This window comes from Mirounga angustirostris, unplaced genomic scaffold, assembly GCF_029215605.1.
Source record: "Mirounga angustirostris isolate CCGP_5_RB_7025 unplaced genomic scaffold, mMirAng1.0.hap1 SCAF_9, whole genome shotgun sequence".
Classification (NCBI taxonomy): Eukaryota; Metazoa; Chordata; class Mammalia; order Carnivora; family Phocidae; genus Mirounga; species Mirounga angustirostris.
The window spans coordinates 5,137,563-5,158,318 of NW_026991717.1; the positions used below are offsets into that span (position 1 = coordinate 5,137,563).

Sequence of the window (20,756 nt, forward strand, 5' to 3'; positions counted from 1 at the left end):
TGATCCCAGGGTCCTGGGATCGAGTCCCGCATCGGGCTCCCGGCTCAGCAGGGAGCCTGCTTCTCCCTCTCCCACTCCCCCTGCTTGTGTTCCTGCTCTTGCTGTCTCTGTCTCTGTCAAATAAATAAAAATAAAATCTTTAAAAAAAATAAAAAATAAAAAATTTTTAAAAAAAGTGGCCGGCTGACCCCGGAGCCCACCCTCTTAACCATCACGCCAGAGTTACTGCCATCACACTCCTGAAAGTGGAGAGCTGCTGGTTCTCACTGTTCAGCTGCCACATGGGGCCCTTACCCCTGTCAGCACATCTGCGCCTTCTGTACACACTGGATTCAGAGTGATTCTACTAGAGGTCAGGCCACCACACTGAGCAGTTCTCTTCCCACAGAGAAGTCGGTGTATAGTACTAAGTGAAAGCTGCTTCAGTTACAGCATGAGAGATGCTGGTTTGGGGCCAGAGAGATTGGATCAGAACAAGCACCCACGGTGTGTTTTGTGTCTTGCAAAGCTGTTTGCATGCCTCCAGTTCAAGGGAACTTCATTTCCTATATTGGAGCTAAACATACTTTTTTTTTTTTTTTAAGATTTTCGTTTATTTTTAAGTAATTTCTACACCCAACCTGGGGCTCAAACTTACAACCCTGAGATCAAGAGTCACATGCTCCACCGACTGAGCCAGCCAGGCGCCCCAAACATACTTTTATAATACAAACTAGATCATCAGTGCTTCTGAGAAATAACACTCCCATCTCCCACAGTTCCCAAGATGCTGCTAATGTGGTTATTCAGACTCATCAGTCTCATTTAGTCTTTTTGTTTTTCTTTTAATTGCAATGTGCAGATTCATGTAGAAACATAAGTTAACAGTCACCAAAAAGTATAGTCACAGGGCGCCTGGGTGGTGTAGTCTAGTCAGTTAAGCGTCTGATTTGATTTCAGCTTGGGTCATGGGATCGAGCCCATGTCAGGCTCTGAGCTCAGTGGGGAGTAGGCTTGAGTTTCTCTCCCTCTCCTGTTGCCCCTCCCCCCACCATGTGCGCGCATGCACACACTCTCTCAAATAAATAAATAAATCTTTTAAAAACAAAAATCTTGGGGCGCCTGGGTGGCTCAGTCGTTAAGTGTCTGCCTTCGGCTCTGGTCATGATCCCAGGGTCCTGGGATCGAGCCCCGCATCAGGCTCCCTACTCCGCGGGAAGCCTGCTTCTCCCTCCCCCACTCCCCCTGCTTGTGTTCCCTCTCTCGCTGTGTCTCTCCCTGTCAAATAAATAAATAAATAAGTAAATAAATCTTTTTAAAAAAATTTTTTTTAAGTCTTTTTTCACATCTATCCTTCCCCTACCTCTCCATAAGTATTTAACTTTTTGGTTTCAGTTCTTTTAGTCTTAATGTAAAGGATGCAGGTAACATATATATGTATATACACATAAACACATTTTGTGTGTGAGGAGAGATAGTCACGCTGTTTATAACATTTTTTATCCCCAAAGTAATCACTATTTTTGCAAATCAAAGATACATCTCCATATCATCATTTTCACAGCTGTGTGCTAGTCCATGGAATGGATAGACCATATTTTTATTTAGCCAATCTCCTATTGGTAGATGCTTTGAGTGTGTGTGTGTGTGTGTGTGTGTGTGTGTGTGTGTGTGTGAACAAGTTATAATGAGCATCTTACATACATCTCAGTGCCTCTGCCCAGTAATCATTTCTTCAGTAAATTCAAGGAAGTAGAATTACTGGGTGAAACCTATGCATACTTTAAGGCTTTTGTTAAATTTTGCCATACTGTTTTATTTATACTCTTACCAGTATAACAGTGTCCCTTTATGTGGATCTTGAGTCTTAGGTATTTAATGCAGTTCTGTCTGCTCACTCTGGCCCCCTGTTTGGGTAGAAGATGCATCATCCCACAAAAGGGTACAGGAGCCAGGCTTTCACTCAAGTTACTTGTCTTTCTGAAGAATATTTTTTTATTCTCAAACTATATTCAATATTATTTCTAAAGTCCCAACATTGAGGAGCACCTGCCTGGCTCAGTCTCAGGTTGTGAGTTTGAGCCCCGTGTAGAAATTACTTAAAAATAAAATCTTTACAAAAATAAAATAAAATCCCAACACTTTTTTAATTAAAAAAAAAAAAGCAATAGCCTGGTACTCACTGAATTTAAGTAACTTTCCATGAAGTATAAACATCTGGGACATACATAGTTGCATAGCAGGAGCACCGAATCTTAACCGTGCAAGGTTACTTTGTCTTGCTTATACTGCCACTTTTTTTTTTTTTAAGATTTTATTTATTTATTTATTTGAGAGAGAGAGAGAGCACAAGCAGGGGGAGCGACAGACAGAGGGAGAAGCAGACTCCCCGCTGAGCAGGGAGCCCGATGCGGGACTCGATACCGGGACTCCAGGATCATGACCTGAGCTGAAGGCAGCTGCTCAACCAACTGAGCCACCCAGGCACCCAATTCTTAACTTTTTCAACCACGAACAATTTGGCAGTCTGCTAAAGCCTATTGATACCTTCTAAGAATAATGTTGTTAAATATGTAAAGTAGTGATAATTTGGGTTTTTGGGTTTTTTTTTTAAGATTTTATTTGAGAGAGAGCATGTGACTTGAGGCAGGGGTGGTGCAGAGAGAGAGGGAGAAGCAGCTCCCCGCTGAGCAGGGAGCCCGATGCGGGACTCAATCCCAGGACCCCAGGATCATGACCTGAGCCGAAGGGAGCCGCTCAACTAACTGAGCCACCCACTTACCTGGACGCATAGCGGGTCATAGCACCTCCTTTTGTGGCGATTATGTTTATAAAACACAAACTGACAATTCAAAGCCCAACTGTACCCAAACCTTAAGAATAGCTTTTCTGCAGGGGCACCTGGGTGGCTCAGATGGTTAAGCGTCTGCCTTCGGCTCAGGTCATGATCTCAGGGTCCTGGGATCGAGTCCCGCATCGGGTTCCCTGCTCAGTGCGGAGCCTGCTTCTCCCTCTCCCTCTGCCACTCCCTCTGCTTGTGCTCTTCTGTCTATCTCTCTGTCAAATAAATAAATAAAATCTTTAAAAAAAAAAAAAAGAACAGCTTTTCTGCAGACTGGTCTGTGACTGTGGTACCAAGTGTCTTTACACAATAAAAACATTTTTTTCCCCAAATAGTTGCACACTAAAAAATTTTACGCTGCGGCCTAAGGCCCTAAATAAAAACAAGTTAAAACAGTTTTATTGAGATATAATTCACATATATTAGATAAAATTCACCATTTAAAAGTATACGATTCAGGGGCGCCTGGGTGGCTCAGTCGTTAAGCGTCTGCCTTTGGCTCAGGTCATGATCCCAGGGTCCTGGGATCGAACCCCACGTCGGGCTCCCTGCTCAGTGGGAGGCCTGCTTCTCCCTCTCCCACTCCCCCTTGTGTTCCTGCTCTCGCTCTCTCTCTGTCAAATAAATAAATAAAATCTTTAAAAAATAAAAAAAATAAAAGTATACGATTCAGTGGGTTTTATTATATCCACAAGGTTACCCAGCTGTCAGCACTGTCTAATTTCAGAACGTAGCCACACCCCAAAAAGAAAACTCCATACTCATTTGTAGTCCCTGCCCATCCCCTTTTCCCTGCAGCCCCTGGCAACCACTTAGCTACTTTCTGTTTCTGTGGATTGCCTGTTCCGGACATTTTATATAAACGGAATCTCACAATATGTGCTCTTAATTTACGTCTGGCTTCTTTCACCCAGCATCGTGTCTTCGACGTTTGTTGATGTTGCAGTGTTTAATAAAAACCATTTTAGAAAATGAAACTAATACTGGACCAACTAAGTATTTAATAGGGGGTGATTCTTTCTCAATTGAGGAGGTTGAAAACACAGGAGGAGCTGTTTGTGAAAGAAAAGTAGGAGCAAGAGGAGAAAAGGGTGAGAGACAGGCCGGAGGCCGGGAACAGAAAATATTAACAGTGAAAAGAGATGTAGAAGGGAAGCAGTAATTGAGCTCTCTGTTGACTAAAACCAGTTTTAAGGATGAGGCTTTTAAAATGTACTTTTTACTTAACGTTTGAAACAGCTCATTCTGGGGTAAAAACAGTGATCGTTTTTCAGTCAGCTACCGGGGTCCAGGCTTCCCGGATAGAGGCCCCTTTGACATCTGACAAAATTATTTTCTCCAAATATCAGCAGGTAGTTCTTCCATCTGAGGCTCCTTCCTCACCAGCACCTCCCAGGGGCATGGATTCCTCTACACTCTGCCTTCTAGATGTTAACTCAGCACAGGCTGCTGTTGCAGCTGGCTTTGTGGGTGGCATGTTTGACTTCTTTAAACCTTCTTCTGCTTATTGTCAACTCTGCTTTAGCAGAGTTTCTCCAAGCAGCGTAGGAAAAAAGTGCAACTGATTTGAACTGAAGATGACTAATGGTAGCAGCATTATGTACTTGATTAGCAACCCTTTGCTGGCTCTGTTCATGGAGGGAAACAGTGAGACAAATAATTAAATCTTTTCTTTGACTTTGGACTGCCTGTCATATTATTTGCTTACATTACCCTAAAGGCCAAGTTGCTTCCATTTCTCTTATGGTGGGGCAAGGAAAAACACACCTCAGGGGGGAAGAATATTTCCATGAATAACTCATAAACAGGCTATGTGATCACTGGGAGCTGAAGGGTCTCTGAGCATGGATACTGCGTGGAGGGAACAGTGAAGGTCTCTATCTGTGAGAATGACTGCTGGTTGATCATCAGACCAGAATCAGCAGCCTGATACTGTTTTAGTAGAAATCACAGATACTTTCATAGCTTTTAGTCTGCATATTACTGTGATGCATCTGCCTTCACCTTCTTAAATTAGATGATTTAAGACGTTTACTGAAAGCTATTGCTTTTTTGAAGATCTGATGAGACAAAAGAAATAAGCTATTGTATTACAAAGAAAAAATACATATTTAAAAACATAGAAAACCCCTGTCTACCATCCTAGAGCTTAGCTCTGCCATCCTGTAGGGACTTTTACTTCCAGGGGTTGAAACCAAAGCATGGGTCCTAGGAAGGGATGTTATTTGCCACCACCTGGCTGTTCCAGGCATGTCACTAGCTAGAACTGAGCTGGTGCTAGAGTGTGCAGAAGCATTATTTGGGCCTCACTTCCACAGATGCTCTGACTCAGTAAATGTGAGGAAGATACGGCAATCTGCACTTTTAACAGGCTATCCAAGTGATTCTGATGAAGGAGGCCTGGTTTTAGGAAACATCAACTCATGGAATGGAAGTTTGGGGATGGGGAGAGGTCGGGGGGTGGGGGTGTCTGGTAATGCTGCCAGAAGGGAGAGGGGCGGACGGGGTGAGGACAGGAGACAGGAAGTAAGAGGAGTTCTTCAAAGGAAGGAAGTGCACCAAAAGACAAAATTTCTGTTTTTCAAGCTTGCCTAAGGCTTTGATAGTGGAGGTGTTATGTGGGAGGTGATTTGTTTGTGCACCTTTGGGATGATGGTGCACAGGTTGTGGATGCCCTGAGTAGAAGTATTTGGGCTATTTTAAAGTATGCAGAGTTCAGTCTCCACCTCAGCCCAACCTCCCTCCTCTAGCACAAGGTCTAGGTCAGTATCACTGTGCCCATTCTAGAGTCCAGTAGTAAAAGAGGAGGAGAAAGAAGAAAATTGTGCATTTGCTAACTGCCATTTCCTCCCACAGTGACGGTACCCTACCCTGCTAACGTTTCCTTTCTCCCCTGAATTCTTACGAGGTTATGGAGTGTCTTCTCTTGGGGGGAGAAGTGAAGTCCGGGAGTACATGAGATCTCCAAGGGAAAGGAGGAGAAGAGGCCTGGACATCCAGACATTCCATCAGGCGGTGTTTACTGGATGCCTACCGTGTACGGGGGTTACATCTGGCCTTGAGGAGACAGTGGGGAGCAAGGCTGGCATTGTCTTTGCCCTTATGGAGCTTAGAGTCGAATAGGAGAGACAGACACTATTCCGCTAGTTGTGCAACCAATTATGTAATAAAAAAGTGTGGTAAAGACTCCAAAGGAAATACATCAGGTCTATGAGATTATTTAGCAGGTGGTTTTATCTATATCTAGTTTAAGGGGATAAACTTTAGGGGCAAAGAGAAAGAAAGAGCTAGTGAAAAAGGGATAGCAGCCAATAGGTAGGTGGAAAAATGGATTTGTGGTGTGTTCGAGAAGCCAAGGAGGGAGAGGATTTCAAGGGAAGTTTGTGGTCCTCAAAGTCAAATTCTGCAGAAATGAAAAGGAAGATGGGTGGTGAGACTGGTCTACTGCATACGGCGATTTAAGCTGTTCTGGAAGAAGTTTCGGGATCAGGAGAGCAAGAGCCAGATTACAGGTGGTTAACAAATGAGAGGGTGGCGAAATCTTAAGTACTGTAATGGAGCTCTTACACTCACTTTTTGGACTCTTAACATGAAGTACCTTGTAATGACCTGGCCGTGTTTGCGTTGTCGCCCTAGCTAGATTGACCACTCCCGGAAGGTTATGACAACAAACCCAGCCCCGAGCACTGAATCCACATGTAGCGTGAGAGTCCCCATCTGGAGGCCCGAGACCTTAGGTCTGGTACTGGTTCTCCTGCACCAAAATCACATACCTCAGGCACGAGCATCTCTTTCCTCATCTGTAAAATGGTATTCCTAACTTCCCTGTCACATGAGTTGTTGGAAGGACCTAATAGGACAGTCTGTACAAATGGACTTTGTGAGCTGAAAATCCGTTTTCTATGGAAGATACTGAGAATATTTGGTAAACGAGACTGGCTACGGAGGAAGTTCTGTGATGACCGGTTTTCTGTTTGCTTGTTTGTTTAGATTTGTTCCTTACATTGGGATTGTGACGATCCTCATGAATGACTATCCAAAATTTAAGGTAAGAGCCTATAGTACATGTTTCATTAAACATGCGCTCTGTTGCTCACTTTTGGAAACTATTACGTGGGCTACGGACTAATTGGTTAGTTTAGTAATTGGTCGTGGTCACAAAAGCCAGCTCACGACTGCACTCTGAGGACTTGGACACTTTTAAAAGCTTCCCTGACTTGTGTTCTGTGTCTTTTTTCTAGTATGCAGTGCTCTTCTTGCTGGGTTTATTCGTGCTGGTCCATCGTGAGTAAGAAGTCTGCCTTGCTGTTCCTGGAAGATGCCGTACTTTTCGTTCCTGAATGTTTGGCGTAGATATTGGTCTGTGATTGGTGGAGTGCAGAATGCACATGTTGGCGCTTCCCGGTAGCAACGGTTTGCATTAGTTTCTGTTTCCACACCAGGGTACGTGTGGGCGGGTGCCCGGGCACCATGGCGCACACTCACGGGGACTCTCAGTCACAGGATTTCATACGTTGTCATTGTCACACTTTCACATTTTTGTACATCAGTGAATTTTTTATATTAAAAGGTTGAGCCAAAGCCCCCAGTGTTTGTATTTTGAAGCCAAGCTTCACTTCTCAAGTGCCTACAGAGTTCTGTAAATGAAAATGCAACTCTGCACGAGTTTGAAACCGTCATTCCTCCGTATAAGACGGGGATGGCATATCCTGAGGTGGTCGTAAGTCTTAACTTTTCAAATTTTAAATAAAAGACTTTGCATATTGAACCCCTTATCCCTGACTTGTGTTTGTCGGGAAAGCTTTGCCTTCCTCTGCTGGTTCTTAGCACCCTTGGGGCAGATAAAGGCTTTGATGTGAGCAGTCCTTCAGCTAAGAAGGTTGTCCTCATACTAACAACTGGTGTTTGTTTGTTTGTTTGTTTGTTTGTTTGTTTTTGTGGAGCAAAAGTGGCCATTGGCGTTCATAGGCAGTCTCTTAGCCATAAAATTGATTCTTCACTAGGGTGTGACTCAGATGTGTAGAAACACAGTGTTGCTGAAAGGTTCAGAAAGTCTCACTGGGCTGTGAAGGCTCCTCTCCTTCTCTGCACTTGAGACACTCTCAGCCCTTTCTACACGTTGGCAGTATGCTTCAGCATCTGGAGGAAGCAGGAGAAAGGTGCTGGAGGGCAAGCGTGCTACTTGTTTTTTTAAAACTCTCATTTGCCAGAGCCTGTCCTCTTAAGTGCCTGGCTTCGCTTTTCTCTCGTGCAGACTTAGAGAAGGCAAGGTTTAAAGTAGTGAATGCAAAGCCCAGTTGTGTCTTTCTTCCTCTCATGTTGAGGCAGTTAGGGAAAGGGCCAGTTGTAGGGTAAGCCAGTGTGTTTTAAGTACAAAATACTCGCAATTCTTTTTGTTCTCTTCTTGTATTAATGTGAAATCTGAAAGTAAGCAAATTTTCTGTGTTGGGCTAAATGAGCAGTTTCTATTATTTGTTCAGCTAAGGTGGATCAGCTGAAGTGGAAATCAGTCCACACTTTAATGTTAATGGAATCAGCATTAAAAGATGGAGACAATTTACAACTAAGAACAGTTAATCTTCCGAAGCTCTCCCATATAGAGAATAGTGCCATCCAAAATCCGTTAACTAGGCCTTAGTCTTTAAACTCTGGATGTGGGCTCTGAATGATCTCAACCGAGTAGGACACTTGGCACATCCGGGCTAGCAGGTGCTTCTTTGAACCTGCCAGTGAGGCTTGTATTGTACTTACATTTTCTCATGAGCCACGGAGAGTGTGGAAGCAGTCCCCCATGCATAGAATGGCAGAAAATTGCTACTCTCCCCATGTTTTTTCTCCTAATCACCTGCAGAGGATGGGGTTAACTGCTTGGCCTAACCATCGTCGCTCTGTTTTTGCAGCAAACTTTCTGGGACTGCTCTGGAGAAGTTGTGTGCTTTGCTGCCCGGTGTTGGGATCCTGGGCTTCTTTGTGATCCTAGCTTGCCTGAGTTGTACTTGTATCCTCGGCCATCCAGATTTCTCCTCCGTATACACTTAAAACATTAAATATTTTCCTCATTTGCGTATTTTCACACCCAGTTTTGTTTTTCCTCCTTTGCTGGATGCTCTCGTTGGAAGCAATAGCTAAATTTTTCTGAGAAGTAATCAAATCATTCAAAAGTATTTGAATTACTCTCTTAGCCAAAAATAAAGATTATTTTGGGAGAGAGGTTTTATGTTGTCAATTTTTATATTACCTGGTTTAGTGCTCAAATCTAAGACTTAAGCTGGGCAATTTTTTATCAGTAAATGTAAAGCATTTTAGAGAATGTAAGACATGCTAGAGTTGTTCGATTTGGTGTTGCAATGGAATCATGAGCTCTCTGAGATTTGGCTGGGCCGGTGGGAAGTTGGGAAGGCTTGCCCACTGTGAGTGTCGGGGATCAAAGAAGATGAGGACAGATAACACTTCAAGTGAGAATTTGATCATGGCGTTTTCTCTGGGCTGTGAGTCCTCCGCTGTCATCACTCCCAACGAGTAAGTCTCTTTGAGTTGTTTGCAAACGTCTGTCCTCACTTCTAGTCCCTGTCTCTCTCTTCCCTCCAAACACTTCTACTTGTTGTCCTCTGTTTGCAGTGAAGCTCGTAGCAGTTGCTGCAAACGAACCCTCCAGATTTCACCTTTTCTTTGAAGGAGTATGCACCTAGATTTTTTCAGTTTCCCAGCATATTTAGCCACTTACAAGCCTTACATTTACCCCTGTCATTCCATTTCTCATGGCCATCTCCTGACTCCAGAAACAAAGTCAGTGGTTCCTTTTGCTGGGGTGACTATACGTCTCCATTTCCCTGCAGCGGACCAGTCTGTGCCTGTTCGAGATCAGTTCCACTTGTTAATTAGTTTTAGTACCCCATTTGCTTTCACAAGTGTCTCTTTTTGGACCATAAATGTTGTGTTGACCTTGTATTACCCCATGGGAAGTTCGGACTTTGAATTCAGCCAGCATTAAGCACTCTTGTGGTAAACTGCTATATCTTCATTTACATTATCTTACACTCTCATTTCTGCTTGTGTGAGTCTCACTTTCTGCAAAGAGTAACTGTCCTTCCTCCAACTCTCAGCATTTGCGGCCTTACGCTAGTTTGTGGATATGGCCTCAAGTTCCCCCATCAAATGGCAAGCCCCTCCTATGCAGGGGCCCTGCTTTATAGGCACCATACTCTGTTGTCCCAGCATGTACTACATGTTCTATATAATCATGCAGTAGAACCAGAAGCAGTAACTTAGGGTGGCATTTTTTTTTTAAGATTTTACTTATTTGAGAGAGAAAGAGAGCACGAGCACGGGGAGAGGCAGGGGGAGAAGCAGACTCCCCGCCAAGCAGGGAGGCCCACACAGGGCTCGATCCCAGGACCCTGAGATCATGACCTGAGCCGAAGGCAGACGCTTAACGACTGAGCCTCCCAGGCACCCCAGTAACTTAGGGTAGCATAATTGTTGAGCTGTTATTCTGGGGCAGAACAAATGAATCATTCAAGTGATTTGCACTTTCCAGTTATTTAGTAAGTACATTATCTTGGTCTTTCCAAATTTGAATTTGAAAACTTTCTCTCCCTGTGGTTCCATTTAAACAGTGTGTTCCCTTTCTAGAATTTTTTGTGTTAATCCTGTCTTCTTCCTTTTTATCTGTGTCCTCGGACTCTTCCTGCCTTCTCTTTTTCAGTGGGAGAAGTATTGGTGTTTGTCACTTTTCTTGGGGAGTCCCAGGTTTCTCAGAGAACCTAGGCTTAAAATAAAGGCTCTTTAGGGCGCCTGGGTGGCTTAGTTGGTTAAGCGTCCAACTCTTGATTGCGGCTCAGGTCATGATCTCAGCGTCGTGGGATCGAGCCCTGCATTGGACTCAGCAGAGAGTCTGCTGGAGATTCTCTCTCTCTCCCTTCCCCCAACTCGCTCACTCTCTGTCTTTATCTCACTCTCAAATAAGTAAATAAATATTAAAAAAAAAAAAAGAAGAAGAAGAAGAAGAAGAAGAAAGGCTCTGTGATCCTTAAGTGAATTTCTTGGTCATTTGCTTTCGTGTGTTACCAAGTCCATACGGCCACTAAGAACAATGTGTGAGGCCTATCTCAGCATCTGAGGGCACCCTTCTTAGAACATTTATCATTCTGTTGAGCTTCCCGAATGATCCAGCTGATTCTGGCTGACTAAATAGATTGTCTACCTTCCTCAAGATGCTCCTTCAGTCGGACGGCCTATCCAGACTGTTTTCTGGCAAGGTAGATCTTTGTTACTCTTCTCCCTTACTAGAACTGTAAGTAATACCAGCTAGACTTTTAGAAATAAACAACAAATATGACCCTTTGCACACAAGTGTTGGGGAGTCTGGGTGTAGAAGGAATTCTGTGTAACCAAGAAATGTTAATTAAAGACTAGAATATGCGGGAGTTACCAAAAAAAAAAAAAAGGACTTTGCATTCTAAGTGTTCTGTAGCATTCTAGGCCCTCAGGACTTTTTCCAGCCTCAGCTCTCTGCAGAACCCACATTCTTGTCCCCTTGACATTGGTCTCACTGAACAGACATCTAGTTTTCACTTATGCTGCTTGCTGTGCCTGGAGTGCCTGCTCCCTCTGTACCTGCTAGAAGCTTTCTCATTCCGCAGACACGTATTGAGCATCTGTTCGGTGCCAGATTTGGGACTAGCCACTGGGGTATAAAGATGAGTAAGGCATGGAACTGCTAAGAACTCAGTGCCTTAACCGGGGCAACATGTAAACAGGCTTTTTTTTCCCACATAGGGTCCTAAGTGGAGTGATAGATGCACAGGGAGCTTAAAAGAGGAGTGTTTTTATTCTCAGCCACGCTCTCGAGTGTGTAGCACTTCCCGCGCAGTGCTGTTGGGACTTTGCTCGTGACTCTTTAACGGCGCCCCCAGGGTGGTCTCTCTGCTGTGGGTCCCCTACCCCAACCAGCTCCTTGAAGGCGTTAAGACAAGGCCAGCCTCTGGCTCATCCTTGTATATCCTCTAGTCCCTATCACAGTGCTTGTTGGCCCATTTTAGATTTATTTATTTTTATTTTTATTTTTATTTTTTTAAAGATTTTATTTTTATTTGAGAGAGAGAGAATGAGAGACAGCACGAGAGGGAAGAGGGCAGAGGGAGAAGCAGACCCCCTGCTGAGCAGGGAGCCCGACGCGGGACTCGATCCCGGGACTCCAGGATCATGACCTGAGCCGAAGGCAGTCGCTCAACCAACTGAGCCACCCAGGCGCCCCCCCATTTTAGATTTATTAATAAATTGTTCCAAAAATGATTTGGAGCGGCTCATAAAGATACATCTAGTACTCTGTGGTAAGATATAAAATAATTGAAGAATCTAGGGTTGAAATAAGTGTGGAAGGAAATAAAGGATGAAGTCAGAGGTGAGGTTAGTGCCCTCAAGACAAAAAGTTCTCCTGTCTGCTGGAGATCCATAGTGTTGATTCTCAACTCCTTAGGGGCTAATGTAAAGAGGGAAACAATCATTTCTATGCCTTATGGAATGGGCATAAAATGGAATTAACAACAACAACAACAAAAACCTTATAATACCCAAGGACCAAGAAATTTCTCTCCTGGGACCTCATTGCAAGGGCATGGTGTGATGTCCTGCAGTAATCTCTATATTAAGTAGCCTAATGATTTTCATAGAATTATTTCAGAGAATGTTCCTTTAGTGTAGGTATAGTTTGGCAGCTTCTGCAGAGAGCCACCCCACAAAACACCAGCTACCCATCTAATCAGCCAGGAACCTCCAGACACCTTTCCTGTAGAACAGTGTTCTTTTCTTTTCTTTTTTTTTTTTTGAGATTTTTTTTTATTTATTCATGAGCGAGAGAAAGCACATGGGGAGGGTCGGAGAGAGCAGAAGAAGCAGACTCCTGGCTGAGTAGGGAGCCCGATGCGGAGCTCGATCACAGGACCCCAGGATCATGACCTGAGCCGAAGGCAGATGCTTAACCAACTGAGCCACCCAGGTACCCCCAGAACAATGTTCCTTAATCTTTCAAAACTCATTGCCTCTTCTAAGAACCCTAAAAATCTCATACCTCTCCTCCATTCTCACAAACTCTCGCTCAGGTCTGTTGTATCCAACCTCCATCCTCACCAGCCAAGAATATTTTATCTTACTTTTTTCTCAAGTTTGTATTATAAAAACAAGTTATTTCTTATATACGGTTAGATTATTATATTATATATATTTTTTTAATGTTTTATTTATTTATTCATGAGAGTCAGAGAGAGAGAGAGGCAGAGAGAGAAGCAGGCTCCCCACCTAGCAGGGAGCCCGATGCGGGACTCGATCCCAGGACCCTGGGATCATGACCTGAGCCGAAGGCAGATGCTTAACCATCTGAGCCACCCAGGCGCCCCTAAATTATTATATTAAATATGACTTTCAAACTATAAATCCCTATTCTACCAATCTTGGGAGTTTCTGGAATTGTACCTCCTCTTGGTTAAGAATCCTTTCTCTAGAACCCTTGCTTTAACTGGCCAGTTTATTTAGATTGGTAAGCTGGATTCCAGCTTTACATCAAGGAGTCTAGTTAAAAGAATTTGTACTCAGGCTTTATGTCAGGCAAGTAAGTAAATCACTAGCATGAGGCTTGATCAAAGCAGTCAGCCTGACATCTTATTTAAATGGAAAAAGTGAGACTGCTATAGAATGTGCTTCTCCGAATTGGTCAAAAGTTGAGGTGGATATGCTGGCCTTTTAGTCTGTCGAACAACTCAGAGTATAATAGGCATTTTGTTGACTGTGGTGTAAAGACCGCAGCTTTAGCGGGAACCTTTTCTTTCCCCGGTAACTGGCTTCAGACTGAAAGCGGACTTGGCATTTCCTGGGACCCAGCTAATAATATTGAGTACTTAGAATTTGCCATGTGTTCCGCTAAGTACTTCTGAATTCATGACAGATGTTTATTTTCTCTCATTCAGTCTTCAAAATAAACTCCATTTTACAAAAGAGAAACCACAAGTTAAGAGATTTGCCCAGGATCTCCTGGCCCGTGAATGGCACGGCCACAACTCCAAGTCTGTTGCTTTTCTCATGTCACGGTGTTGGGCGTCATAATCCAGTCCTTGTACCTTTATAATATCTAATGAGACTCTCGTTTGGCGTAAATCCCACGACTGCAGGGCCCTTGGGAATTCTTTAGAGACTCTCGGTGGTCTTCTGTGGACTTGCTCAGATAAGCAAATCTGTTAGAAATAGATTCTCAGACAGATTTCCAAGCATTTAAATCTCTTTGGAGTTTAAAGAGTATGAATTTGAGTTACTGAATGTCCCCTGAAATACATGACTGTCCCACCCAAATAATTATGAATGCTGGGCGTGGGGCTCGTCCCTTTCTTAGGTTTTTATAAGTTCTCTGAGCATCTGTGCCATTGAGCTGAGCAGCGGCTGCTCTGGTCCCTTAGCCACTGGTGGGATTTGTCATCACTTTCTCGTTAGATGTAGGTATTTCTCCTTTTTTTTGAATATTGCCTTAAAAAAATACTTTGTGTTTTGGCAGTTTCAGTTTCTGGTACATTTCCTGACTAATGGTGAATGTTCTGATTTTCTAGCTAATTCTTATGTGTTCCCTCTGACTTTGGGAAATTGTATCCTGTATCCCTAACTCTCCTCTTTAAGATTCTGCCGTTCTCCTGATTGTCCAGTCCTTTTCCATTCTGAAACTAAAGAGCAGAACCCGAGCTATCTCATTTGTTTCTCTTCATCCTCCCAGTCCACAGAGGTGGAGATCTGTGCTCAGAGGTTTGCCAGGGGCGTGATTTTTATACGATCCTTTCCTGAGCAGCTCTGCATTTGTTGTCATTCCTTTTCACCAGACTCATGTATGTCTAATTTAAATTTCTGCTTTTCGCTTCCTCTGTTGTCCTCTGCACCTTTCATGTGCGTCAAGTCCACTATGGTTTTCTCCATTTGTGTAGTTTCTCTGCACCTAACTTGCTTTGTACTTGAATTAACTCATCTATAAAATGGGCATAATTCTAGTTGTTACTACATCAAAATATAGTGTTGGTGATCAAGGGAGCATGCATGTAAGTACTTTTGGAAAACGACAACAAAGATTCAGTTGTGAAAAGATGTTACTTATAGTTGATTCCAATTTGATGAAAATATAGCAAATAGTAATACACGTGTCCTTTATTTCGAGCAATCTTTGATTAAAAACCATGGTGCAGTTCAAATGTTTTGTTGGTGTTGGTTATAACAGGAGTTGCCATGTATCTTTCACCCCTGAATCATCTCTAGAATTGTCTTGTGAAGCTTGTGTAGATTTTCCTGTGGCTATCCTTGAAGGTTGTAGAAACCTGAGAAGGGCCCAGTGTGAGCACTGAAGCACTTCCCTGTGGGCCTCCACCGGCCTCACTGTCAGTCTTCCCAGTGGGATGGAGGCCCTTAGACTTCCCTTGCCATCACAGTACACTTGGGGAACGGGCAGCGGACAGCTGAGGTCTCACTCAAACTCAGAGCCTGGCACGCTCCTTGGGACATCGAGCTTGGAAGTGCTGTCTCGGGCCAGCCACCCTCTCTGCCGGGCCTGATGCTTCTCATTCCCTGGACAGTGTTTCCGAACGGCTGTGGAGCTGCCACCCTGCTTCTTTCTCCAGGGCCCTCTGAGGGCTCTTGCTTGCTGTGCTAGCCTGACAGATAAAATGATGCCACTGGGGCACCTGAGGTCAGTCTTGGAGCTGTGAATGCAGGCTGTGACAGAGGAGGCTTGGCTGGAGCATAAATGAACTGGTCAGAGCAGAACTCCCAGTCCCAGGGTCCCCTGCAGAAGTGAGGGCAAACTCTAAATTCAGTGCCTGCTCCCTTTCTCCCCTGAGAAATCTAAACCAACTTGATGTTTACACTTGTGATGATAAAATGGGAGTGGATGTGGTTTAGGGAAATAGCATCTGCCCTGCGTGACTTTGAGGGTCTGATAGAGTGGTCCAAACAGACCCGAAGTCTGATTCTAGTGTGACGTCTGGGCGAGTGACTCAACCTCTGAGCCTGTTTCCAGTTATAAAATGAGAGATAAACCTACCAAATAAGGTTCCTTCAAGCATTGAAGTGAAGCAGCACTCAATTAATGCCAGCTCCCGTGTGTTCCCACTAATTTCTACGTCTGTGGGCCAGAGGAGAGGGAGGGGTCACAAAGGGAATGGTTATTATGGGAAGGTGATAAGAGCTATATCTGTACACCATGGCTGAGCAGTGACAAGAATGCAGAGAGGTGTAAATGCCAGGGTGGGGGATGAGAAGCACGGAGACTGGGGAAAAAGCCAGGGCCAGAAATGGAGTGTCCCTGTCCTGTGTGTCATGCTCCTGGGAACTCAGCATGACATCCAGCCTCTGCTGTATACTTCCCCTTTTAGAGTGGTGGTCCACAGAGCTAGCTGGCCTTGCTGAGCTAGATACGTGCAAGGGCAATACCAAGTACCATTATCGAGCCAGACTGGGGAGTAGGTTCTGTCACAGCCGCACTGTGCAGAGCCCAGAATCCCGGGTTGGTCTGCACGCTGCTCCATCATTCACTCCTTTGGCACTCGGTTTCTCCATGAGATGGTAAACTCCCTTGGGGGCAGGGAATGATCTTTTGTCTCCCCTCCTCCTGCGCCTAGCATGGTGCTCCTGAACATTGGTGTTGAGTAAACATTTAAGCAAAAATAAATGTATTATTCTGGAGCACAGTGTTTTACTCATTAAGTGATGGCACTGACCCCAAAGTTCTTTCCAAGGCACGTGTGGACTTGGGAGGACGAGAGTGCTGGGTGTGAGAGGCCCGTCCTATAGGGCTGCTCCTTCCTGCCACAAAATAATTGTGCTAAAAAAATGTAAAATTATCACAAATAGAGCCACGTGGTTATTACTATTTCACAGTTGAAGAAAGTGAGGTTCAATGAGGTCACACAGTTTATATATGAATTCCTGGTCCGGTGCTCTTTCCATTTCCCTGACCCGGAGATCTGCCTCCTGCCCAAGTGCTAGGCCAGGCTCCCCCCAGTACAGCGTCCATTCTTGGGGTGGGAGGTGCTCACTATCTCACCATCCATCACTGCACTGCCAGCCCGAGCACCTGCTGTGGTTTCTACACCACCTGGGGAATGCTGGCGGTGAGAGGGCAGAGAGCAGGGTGAACACGGTCACACCCCCTCAGAGGGAGGGCCCGGCAGGCATTTTACGGCTCGCCTAGTGCCTGGCACTTTGCTGGGCACTGTAGCGCCAGTCTCCTCCCCGGCCCCGACACTTTTACCCTTGTAAAGAGAGGTTCCGAGGTGAAGTAACCACTCGTGGGCCTAAAGCCAGTGGGAGCGGCTAGGCGGCCGCCAGGGGAACGGGCTTTGCCCCGGGTCAGGGTCCTCCGCTGGACGGTGGTGCACATGGACGCCAACGCCCTGCGGAGGCGATGCCCACGCGGGCGCAGAAGCTTAAGCGCTCAGCGCCCGGGGTCCTGCGGGGCGGGGCGTCCTGCGAGGGCGGGGCCGGGGCGGCCGCGAGCGCACCGGGGGGCGGGCTTCTCGGAGCAGGCTCCGCCCCCCAGGGGCGAGGGTTTAAAAGGAGGGAAGGAGGCGGCCTCGACTCCAGCGGCTGGGAAGCGCGCCAGGGGTGGAGGAGCGGCGAGGGTACAGCCATGACCCTGCGGGCGGGGGGCGCTCGGCTGCTCGGCGGACTCCTGCTCTTCGCTCTGCTCGCTGCCGGCGCCGCGCCACTCAGCTGGGATCCCCCAGAGCCCCGCAGCCGGACCAGCAAGATCGGAGTGCACCCGCGGGGCAACCTCTGGGCCACCGGTAAGTCTTCGGGACCCGGACAAGCGCCCCTCACTCTGCTCTGATCCCATTTTCCTTCTCAGGCCGTTCCTCAGCCACGGACACTCGTGTTCGCGTTGCTGAGAACCCTGGAACTCGTCTAATTTAATAGATGGGAAACTTGAGACCCAGACAGTCCGGTGACTTGGCTGCGATCACTCAGCCAGTTAAAGCAGAGCTGGGGTCGGGTCCTTCATCTGCCTGCCAGCCGGTGCCCCTTGCCTTAGGCAAGAGGCTACTGAATCTTCTTCTAACCTCTGGTGTGTCTTCTCTTTGCACCTCCACCTTCCAGACACCTCTTCATCCTCCACTTTCCTCCTTGCCCTCTCCTGTCCCTCCTGTAAGCACACAGCACTACCGGCAGGCTTTCTCCCTGGCCGCGTGCCATCCACCCTCCTCCCAGCTGTGCCACCCTCTCCACCATCTCTACCCGCTCAGGAAAAGCCCAGGTACAGGCTTTGCCGCCACCCAGGGGTATTTGTGTCTCCTTGGAGAAGAGGTGGAGGGAGACTGACCTCGGATCTTCCTGTCATGAGAACTGAAAGTTGGGAGAGATCCTCGCTCCCCAACTTCCTTGTGTCTTGGCACCTCCTTTCTAGGTCACTTCATGGGTAAGAAGAGTCTGGAAACCCCCAGCCCATTCCTCTTGGGGACAGCTCCCCACATCTCTCTGACAGACCAGAGACTGCAGCTGAGTCATGATCTGCCCAGGATCCTCCTGCTCAAGAAAGTTCTGGGCATGAGCCTTAGCGGCCCAGCACCTCACCCCCAGGTGAGCCAAGCTCCTACCTCAGGCCAAGGAGAGGCCCAGCCAGGGCTGCTGCTGGTTCCAGCATTGGGCATCAGGTGTGACAGCCCCTTGCCCGCGAGGTGTGATGGGCCCCAGAAAGCCAGGGATTCCAGGCTCTCCTTGTGATACAGAGTCAAAGGGAGAAGACTTCAAAGAAAGGTAACTGACCTTCCCAGCAAACCTAACAGAGCAAGAAGTAGGAAAGAAGTTTCCCCTCACCTAGTTCCCAGTCTGAAGTCACAGCCCAGGATTAATTAGCCAGCCCCTTGCAGCAGGATCTCCCCGCCACACACAGACTTGCCCCACCCCAGCGGTCCACCTTTGCTGCGCCTCATTTGTACTTGTGGTGACAGTTGGGACCCTGAGGCCCAGAAAGGAGAAGAGTCAGCATCCAAGACAGAGTCCAGACCTTGGTCAACCCGACCAGTGCTCTTCCCCGTCGCTCATCTGCCTCCGTGACCCTCAGTGCAGGGTTTCTCAACCTCAGTACTCCTGACATTCTGGGCTGGATAATTCTTTGTTGTGTGGGCTTCCCTGTGCATTGGAGGAAATTTAGTAGTATCCCTTGTCTCTACTCACTGGAGCATCCTCCTCCCCCCACCCCATTTGTGACAACCACAAAAAAATGCCTCCAGACATTGCCAGAGCTCTTGTGAGGGGAAAGGGGCAGGAGCCTAAATTACCCCTGGTTGTAAACCACTGACCCCAAAGCTAGAGCCAAGCCAGCTTTAGTCTCTACCCTGGCAGGAGGGCAGCTCCTCCATTCCCTGCTCCTGGTGCTGTCCCTGGCCCACACCACCTTCCCTTGTACTTTGTTACGATGCCCAGAAGGCAGCATAGTGTGGTAGAATGTGGGTTCCCGTGACAGCGAGCTAGGCTCGTAACCCAGCTATTTTGTAGCCATGTGACCTTAAAGGCCTCATCTTCCTCATTTATAAAATGAGGATGATAGCGGAGAGCACCCATCTTGTATTAAATGGGACCATTTGTGTCATGAGCTCAGCGTGATGCCTGGCACATAGAAAGCACTTAGTAAACAGGAGCTCTTACCAGTCTGTGAGCTCCCTGGGAGCACCTGTCACAGACTCACCATATCCTCCACTGTGCCTAGCATATAATGCTACATTTTGAAAGAAGGGAGGGGCATTTCCTAGAGAAGGTCCAACTCCATCCCCAGTCAACCTCCCTGGCACTCCTCATGCACAGAAGCCCCAGCCTCTGGGGACCTCAGATATAAGGGCCAGCAGCTTGGGCTGGCTGACTCTGAAGGGAGATGATGTCCCCTCTGGGGCTGTCAGTCTCGAAGGCCTCAAGCATGCAGACCAACTAGCGAACCTCCCAGGAAGCACTACCTAGCACTGGGGGATGGGGCTTCAGAGGTGAGGTCTGGGGCAGAGCTGGGGGCGGGGAGTGAAAACACTGACACTGGCCCAGGGCCAGGCACATAACGGGGACTTTACTTCCATGATCTCCTTGACTGTCACAAGCACTCTGAGAAAACCAGTGCCCCGACCCCTTCCAGGCCTCCTTCAGGGGGAAAGGTGCCAGGGGGGCCTGCCTGAGCGGAGAGCCTGCCCCTGCCTACCTCTGTGGATGCCTCACACATAGGAATGGCAGGACGCCCCTGTCATGTGCCCCCTCTGCCCAGGTCAATTCTGTGTGTTCCCGTTCAGTACAGGAGGCCGCTGGTGCAGATGCTGCAGAAGGGATGCCCCTAATGAGGAAGAGCCGCCACCGTGACTTAGACTGTGCCCACCCAGGGAAGGTGCTGAGCAGGACCCTGGCGGTGGCTCCATCTGGATGTAAATAAACCCTGGGCTCAAATATCTGTTACCCCATTACTGTGATTTCTGGTTGTGTCGCCAGGAATATTGCCCATGCAGACACAAATTATGTCCCTGCTGTATTTCTTGCTTCCGTGTTGAAGTTGTGAATAAAACCCTGCTCTTTATGTAGAATGTCTGGGCCTCTCCTTCCAGCCACATTTGAGGGCATGGGAGGGAAAGGGGGCTGGAGGACGGCATGTTCAGTGAGACAGTGCTGGCTCGAAAGAGCCAAGAAAACTTCATGACACCAGCCTATTCGGGACTCCTATTCAGTCGCTCACTCAGCAAGCAGGTCCTCAGTGCCTGTTGTATCCACCAGGTCTTGGGCCAGGTGCTGGGCTCTTACTCTTCACCTCTGCTACCTTCTGGCACGGGCAAGTCTCTCATGTTTCCTCGCCTGGACGAGGGAGCTGCCTCCACTACAAGATGGGGTTTTGCTGACCCCATTCCATTTCATCCCCATGCCAGGCTTTGAGGGGAGTGCCCAGGGCATA

General features: G+C 46.8%; 2 protein-coding genes across 5 annotated transcripts in view; both read left to right on the plus strand.

The window, feature by feature from the left end:
* The window catches only part of SEC11A (SEC11 homolog A, signal peptidase complex subunit), a 40,318-nt gene extending 32,729 nt beyond the window's left edge, over positions 1 to 7,589 (plus strand). For all 3 annotated transcript variants that reach the window (XM_045899340.3, XM_064569853.1, XM_064569852.1), the window contains exons 5-6: positions 6,812 to 6,869; positions 7,063 to 7,589. In XM_045899340.3, the coding sequence (XP_045755296.1) occupies positions 6,812 to 6,869; positions 7,063 to 7,113 (109 nt within the window). In that variant the 3' untranslated portion in view covers positions 7,114 to 7,589. The remainder of the gene's footprint in view (positions 1 to 6,811; positions 6,870 to 7,062) is intronic.
* Positions 7,590 to 7,734: 145 nt separating this feature from the next.
* Positions 7,735 to 20,388, plus strand: NMB (neuromedin B). 2 transcript variants are annotated; one of them, XM_045901847.3, is made up of 3 exons: positions 7,735 to 17,628; positions 18,246 to 18,418; positions 20,110 to 20,388. In XM_045901847.3, the coding sequence occupies exons 1-3, from the start codon at positions 17,247 to 17,249 to the stop codon at positions 20,152 to 20,154; spliced, it is 600 nt and encodes a 199-aa protein (XP_045757803.2). In that variant the 5' UTR covers positions 7,735 to 17,246; the 3' UTR covers positions 20,155 to 20,388. The 2 variants fall into 2 exon arrangements, with proteins under 2 accessions (XP_045757803.2, XP_045757802.2); XM_045901846.3 differs by having other exon boundaries at positions 20,115 to 20,388.
* The last annotated feature ends 368 nt before the right edge of the window (positions 20,389 to 20,756 follow it).